Source organism: Lipotes vexillifer, unplaced genomic scaffold (genome assembly GCF_000442215.2).
Source record: "Lipotes vexillifer unplaced genomic scaffold, Lipotes_vexillifer_v1.1 scaffold860, whole genome shotgun sequence".
Classification (NCBI taxonomy): Eukaryota; Metazoa; Chordata; class Mammalia; order Artiodactyla; family Lipotidae; genus Lipotes; species Lipotes vexillifer.
Window position 1 is genome coordinate 574,670 of NW_006789568.1, and position 7,414 is coordinate 582,083.

Genomic DNA, 7,414 nt, shown 5'->3' on the forward strand with positions numbered 1-7,414 from the left:
CCCGTGTCCCCTGCATCGGCAGGCGGACTCTCAACCACTGCGCCACCGGGGAAGCCCAAGAACATTTTCTTAATTATGAAAAAAGGGGGGTGTATGTAAATGAATTTTATTTGTGGAAATATGAAGTAGCCAATATCACTAACTTTAAAATATTTTTCTCTCGTGTATATATTATGCTAGTGTTTTACTATGGCTGTGTCCTTCATTGACCACATTACTGGGTCCTTGATCCCCTTAATGTGTTAGACAAGGCATTTACATGACATTTCAAACAATGTTCTGAGCTCCTTGCTGGTTAAGCCAATAACAGGAATAACAGGTAATTAATTTTTTAAAAGTCAAGGGTTTAAAAAAAAAAGAAAAGAAAGAAAAGGGAATTCCCTGGCAGTCCAGTGGTTAGGATGCCGAGCTCTGACTGCCGAGAGCCTGGGTTCAGTCCCTCGTCGGGGAACTAAGATCCCACAAGCTGCACAGTGTGGCCAAAAAAGAAAAGGAAAAGTCAAAGGTTAAAAGTTACAAGAACATACATGGTCATGAACCGTTTAAAAGCAGGGTTTTCGGTCTTCAAGGTGAGAATATGGGGATCTGTAAATACTGCGAAGGGGAGCAGTTGAGAACAGGGCCGATTTATTACATTCAGTTATTAAATCAGTCAAGTATTCTGGAGTGCCCACTTCTGGAAGTCAGTCTTCATTCATGCATTCAACAAATAAATGTTGATTGAGTGCCTCTGTGCTCCAGGTACTTTGCCAGGTGCTGGGGACATGCAGGTGCTATATCTCCAGCCCTTGTGAAACTCCGTGTCTGCTAAAGGAGGAAGACACAGAAATGGCTGCAAAATGATCACAGTTCAATATGATCAATGGGGATAATGTTCCGTTCGAGGGTTGTGGTGACATAGAGGGAACGGAGTACTACCGCCTGCCCCTTCGGGAAGGGCTCCACAGATGGCTGAGACTTCCTCTCTTCGCCTCTACTTACTTTTCTCCCCTAGAGTTCTTTTAGACTAATTCCAAACATTCTATCATTTTACCTATAAATAATTCAATATACATCTCTAACAGATAAGGGCTTCAAAAAATGAAAAACGTAACCACAGTGCCGAGTATAATTAATACTAATTCCTTAGTATCATGTAATACCAGTGCAGTCCATTTTCATATTTCCCGTGTTTTCTCAAAATGTCTTTTACAGCTGGTTTGAGTCCATCCAAACAAGTGTCATTCACAGCATTTGGTGGTTTCTCTATTTTAGTACATGCTTAATACCACATTGCTGTAGTAGCAAAAACAAAACAAGAAAACAGTAAATGGGACGTGCCCATAAAGTAGGCAGTGATTTGGCCTACAGGCAGGATTAAAAGGGAGTAGGGTGGGAGGGGGATTGTGAATTTTTTCCATAAACACCTCTAGAGCGACTTGGTGCCAAGTGCATGTGTTATTTTTATACTCAAAGATAAAATCTTAATAAAGAAGAAAACCAGGATAATAAACTGATTTTCATTGCTTTTGTTCTTTATGATGTCTTTGACTAGGCAGCTTTAAGTTCCTCTGGGAGCTTGGTCAGGGCGAACCCACCCATTTTCTTATAGACTGCTGCTTGGAGTGGAGTAGCAACAAGCCAAAGGTGGGTGGCTTGGGAGTGCATCAGTAGGGTATTACTAAACTTGGACTTGGGCTAATTTTTAAATCATATACGATTATGGTTGGAGAATCCTGGTGGATGAAACGCTTTGCAGATCTGTTGGTTCTGTGCCGTTACAGTGATTTGGGATTTTAATGCATTGCTGTCAATGTTTAACACGATCTATTTCCTTCTGTCCCCTTCCTCCTCAGGCTTCAACCATGTTAAGAGCCTCCTTGGCACCCGTGTAAGTAATTGCTCTTAGGAATTGTTATTAAGGAGAATAGCTATGGGTAAAACTGAAATTCAAAACAGTTTTAATAAATGCTCTTAACCGCCTCGCTTAGACGAATTCCTTTGATTAAGCTGGAGCTACGTGTGGGTATTAAAGGAAATACCAGTAATCATAAGTAATACTTATAAAATACTTATAAAAGTATCTTTTAAAGTCAATTCTATTTATGTTGGTGAGGTAGCATCAAATGGAAAAAATTGTTGAATTGTTCCTATAATATTCTATAGAAATCAGTTTAATCTACTATCATAGGGCAGTCAACAGAACGTTGCAATGTCTAAATTTTATGTTCTCTCCTGAGTCACACTGTGACCAGGGCCACAGGATAGCTCTGTGTGTGCTGGAGCATATTCCTATCCAAGTCAGTTATGCTGTGTCCCCCGTGGGGGTATCTGATGCACGGGGGCTTCACCAGGCATGTGTGTTGCACTAGCAGGGAAGCTGAGAACCTTTGGCATGGACCCGAGGACTAGGGTGGGTTCTGGTGACCCTCTGAGCCAGCCTTGGGTGGTGGTGGGGATTGGAGGGGTGGGTGCTATGATATTACCAAGACACCTGCGGTCGATACAACATTCCTCCTTCCCTCGGTCCTGCCCGAGTCTGACATTAACCCTGCACTGTGTTCACTTCAGATGGTGGCTGTAGAATGCAGTGCTTATGAGCACGGACTGCCAGGGTTAAAACCCCCCTCTGCCACCGGCTCTGTGACCTTGGACCACTTTTATAACCTGTCTGCACCTCAGTTTCCTCATGGACTGTGGGAGAGTCGCTGGACCACAGAAATGGGGGATAGCCGAGCAACTTAGTAATATTGCCATTATTGGCAAGTAAATATGGCCCAAATATATATGACCGTTTTTCCTCCTTTGAGTAGAAGCTCCCCAGCTATAGAACATTATCAAACTTGGCTTTACAAATGGAACTTTTTTTTTTTTTTTTTTTTTAAAAATAATACACAATGTATTTATTTATTTATTTATGGCTGTGTTGGGTCTTCATTTCCGTGCATGGGCTTTCTCCAGTTGTGGCAAGTGGGGGTCACTCTTCATCGCGGTGCGCAGGCCTCTCACTATCGCGGCCTCTGTTGTTGCGGAGCACAGGCTCCAGACGCGCAGGCTCAGTAATTGTGGCTCACGGGCCCAGTTGCTCCATGGCATGTGGGATCTTTTTTTTTTTTTTTTTTTTAAATAATACACAATGTATTTATTTATTTATTTATGGCTGTGTTGGGTCTTCATTTCCGTGCATGGGCTTTCTCCAGTTGTGGCAAGTGGGGGTCACTCTTCATCGCGGTGCGCAGGCCTCTCACTATCGCGGCCTCTGTTGTTGCGGAGCACAGGCTCCAGACGCGCAGGCTCAGTAATTGTGGCTCACGGGCCCAGTTGCTCCACGGCATGCGGGATCCTCCCAGACCAGGGCTCGAACCTGTGTTGTCTGCATTGGCAGGCAGATTCTCAACCACTGCGCCACCAGGGAAGCCCTACAAATGGAACTTTTTTTGTCTAGAGAGAGAGCCTGTTTGCACTTTAAATTAAAACTTTTTTTCATTTTGAAATAATTTCAGAGTTGCAAAAATAGAACAAAGAATTCCCATATACCCTTCACCCAGATTCCCCAGTGTTAATATTTTACACAAGCCCAGTGCAGTTATCAAAATCAGAAAATTAATGCTGAAAAAGTACTGTCCTCTAGTCTGCAGGGCTTATTCACATTTTATCAGTTGTTCCATTATGTCCTTTCTCTGGTCTGAGGTTCAATGCAGGGTCACACGTTAGTCTTGTCATGTCTTAGTTTCCTTTAATTTGAAGTCATTCTTCAGTCTTTGTCTTTCGAGGCCTTGGCACTTTTGAAGAATACTGACCAGTTATTTATAATTGGAATTTTTTAAAGTATTTGTATTAATTTTTAAACTCACAATAGTATCTGCCTCTGGAAAAAAATCAAAATAATCAATGTGCCATGTACAGAGGTTTACCATTTGCTGTATTAAATAGAAGACTGACACTCCTCCCCAGGAGTGTTAACTGAGACCCCATTCGATGCCCTCTTTTCTGGCTTTTTCTTCCAGGCCCTATAAGAGGATCTCATTTTTTCTTTTAAAAACTAACCTTAAGGGAATACCCTGGTGGTCCAGTGGTTAGGCCTGTGCGCTTTCACTGCTGAGGGCACGGGTTCGATCCATGGTCTCGGGGAGCTAAGATCCTGCAAGCTGCGTGGCGTGGCCAAAAAAAAAAAAAAACTAGCATGTAATTTTTTCCTATAATGTAAGTAATACATGCTCATTATAGGAAATTTGAGTCTGTAGAAACACGAAGAAGAAAATTTAGAGAACCCCAAATCCTACCCCCCAGAGGTATTAGCTCAGTTTTTACTCCACCCTTAAAAACAAATGAAACCCTACAGCTTTAGTCTTTCCACTCAATTCTTCATGAATTCTCATTTAATATTAATATTCTCTGCACAGTATTAGAAGAATCATATTTTGTTTTGTTCTTAGTTTTTTTATTTTGAAATAATGATAGATTCATAGGAAGCTGAGTCCCTCAGTGTCTCAGATAAGGTGGTGACATCTTATCTGACTGTGGTACAACAGCAAAACGAGGAAATTAACATGGAGACAGTGCAGACCTCATTCAGTTTTCAATTTTTCAATACACTCCAATCTTCTTCTATTCAATAAAACAAAATGGGAAGATACTTGTTTTAGTGACAAGGCATCTGAGGTGGTCCCTTTTGTTTCTGGCCAGCCACATGCAGGTGTTGGGTCATCTGCACCGTGTAGATCTCTGAACAGCGGTCTCTCTTAGTTGAAACCTGCCTTCGCCTGAGGTCTGACTCGGAGTCCTCTTGAGGAGGGTTTGCAAATTGCCCTACTTACTACCTGCCTCACTGGCACGTCCCCACTGCCGCTTCCTGGCCACACCCTCCTACCTCCTGGAGGGTCAGCTGTGCACCTCGTCTTCACAGTTGTTTTCTGACCCCTGTTCTGTCCTTCACATCACCCCAAGCCAGTCCCTCAGGCTTGAGAGGGACAGTGGCTTCAGGTTTTTAGGGAGGACCCTAGGGTAGCCTGCTGAAACTAATAGGCTTTGGATTCTAAATAGAGCTCAGGATTCTATGATGCCTCCAAGGTGATTTCATCCCCCTGGTGTGGAGCCCTGGCCTATTGTGAATGTGGTGGTGTCTAATCCCATTAGGCAGAGACTCCTTGTTTTAGGAAAAGTGTTATCTAGACCCTGGTACATACAACAGAAGAGACAGAGCTGAGCCCGTTGAAGCTGGGGTGGGGGGCCTGGAATCCAGCCCTCTTGGTGGAGGCCTGGAGGTAACGCCAGGAGCACAGAGAGCAAGTGGGCCACTGCCCGTCCAGTGTGTCAGAGCAGCTCTAGATGAGACTGTCATGATACTCAGGAGGTGTGACGAACACGCCCTTTTGCTCTGTTCTTTCTCTTTGAACTTGTGTTGCTGAGTAGGAAGTTGAAGGATGTCCCATTACTGCCCTCCTTGGATTATGAGAAACTGAAGGAGGATTTGATTTCGGGGAGTGACCGCTCGAAAGCCTTCTTGTTGCAGGCTCTGCGCTGGGTAAGTACCTTTTCCTTGAAGTTAAAAAAAAAGGGGAGCGGCTGGGCCCGTGGGCCATGGCCGCTGAGCCTGCGCATCCGGAGCCTGCGCTCCGCAGCGGGAGAGGCCACAACAGTGAGAGGCCCAGGTACCAAAAAAAAAAAAAAAAAAGAAAGAAAGAAACAAAGCAAGACAATGGTCTGAGTGGCATTAAAACCCATTTTCCAGTGGAAAAAGTAGGGGTCTTGAATCCTAACCTGCTAGAAACTGGGTTCCTCATTTCTCTAGACCTCATGCCTAGTTTTTCAAGCCAGCCTGGTGGGCTGGTGGGTTGATGTGGTCTCTTTTAAAACACCCCTATGTTGACGTCACAGCTGCCATTGCCTTCACTCAATGATTTGATACATGATGATTTGGTACATGTAGTTTCAAGGCCCCGGAGACATCCTGGCATCTGGCCCTTCCCTGGTCCTGAGCCAGACTCACAGCTGGTGGCGTCGGTGTGTTAGAGCACGAATCCCGCTCACACTGACCCCCGCAGAGACCTCTGGATTTAGGTATTCCCGCGCAGCCACACGAGCAGGCATCAAGGGTGAAAACTTATTAACAAGTCTTTAAGGAAAATAGAGTGTAATCTAAATAGTTGCTTTTCTGGGAATTCCCTGGTGGTCCAGTGGTTAGGACTCCATGCTTCCCCTGCAGGGGGCACAGGTTCGATCCCTGGTCAGGGAACTAAGATCCCGCAAGCCACGCGGCGCAGCCAACAAAAAAGAAAAAAGAAAAAAAGCCTTCGTTTAAATAAATAAATGGTTGCTTTTCTCGCCAATTTTCAGACTGATCACAGTTAAGGCAGTGGTTCTCAAGCTTTCTGGTCCCAGACCTCTTGACACTGTCAAAAATTACTGAGGAACCCAAAGAGCTTTTGTTTATGTGAATTTTGTCTACCAAAATTTCACAGTATTAGAAGTTAAAGCTGAGAAAATGTAAAATATATATTTATTAATTCATTTAAGATGAACAGTAATAAACTGAGGACATAACATAACATATTTTTTATGAAAAATAACTTTTCCAAACTAAAAGAAAATTAGTGAGAAGACTGACATTGTTTTACACTTTTATAAATTTCTTTAATGTCTGGCTTAATGGAGGGCAGCTGGATTCTCATCTCTGCTTCTACATTCAGTTTGTCACAGTATCTATCACGCTTCATATGACCTCTGAGAGGTTGATCATTAAAAAGACAAAACATGCCTTAGTATTATTATGAAAATAATTGTGACCTTCTAGACTACCCTGAAGGGACTCTCCAAGTGTAGTATGGGGAACCCTTCTAGATCCCCAGGGTTCCCCAGACTACATTTTGAGAACTGCTGGCCTAAGTCAATACTGGTTCACTCTTCTTTTTTTTTTTAATTTTTATTGGAGTACAGTTTATTTATTTATTGGGCTTTCTCTAGTTGTGGCAAGCGGGGGCTACCCTTCGCCACGGTACATGGGCTTCTCATTGCGGTGGCTTCTCTTGCTGCAGAGCACGGGCTCTAGGTGTGCAGGCTTTAGTAGTTGTGGCATGTGGCTCTAGAGCGCAGGCTCAGTAGTTGTGGCGCACGGGCTTAGTTGCTCTGCGACATGTGGGATTTTCCCGGACCAGGGCTCGAACCCGTGTCCCCTGCATTGGCAGGCGGATTCTTAACCCCTGGGCCCCCAGGAAAGTCCCTGGTTCACTCTTTAACTGAACAATCTATTCTAATTCACCTTGCAATAGAGTCAAACCCCTTCATGGATCCCCAAATTTCAGGTTATCTTGACATGCAAATGTCTCTGAGTGATTTCCCCATCTCTCTGGATAACACTTGCACTCTGATGGTTGTCAGTGCTTCCGGGAATATGGTCTGGAGGAGCACTCTGAGGACGCCTCCAGGATCAGCAGGG

General features: G+C 44.0%; 1 protein-coding gene across 2 annotated transcripts in view; it reads left to right on the top strand.

Moving 5' to 3' along the window:
* ARMC9 (armadillo repeat containing 9) overlaps nucleotides 1-7,414 on the top strand; it is a 142,656-nt gene that overhangs the window by 44,166 nt on the left and 91,076 nt on the right. For both annotated transcript variants that reach the window (XM_007462743.1, XM_007462742.1), the window contains 2 exons: nucleotides 1,836-1,870; nucleotides 5,392-5,503. In XM_007462743.1, coding sequence (XP_007462805.1) covers nucleotides 1,836-1,870; nucleotides 5,392-5,503 — 147 coding nt within the window. The remainder of the gene's footprint in view (nucleotides 1-1,835; nucleotides 1,871-5,391; nucleotides 5,504-7,414) is intronic.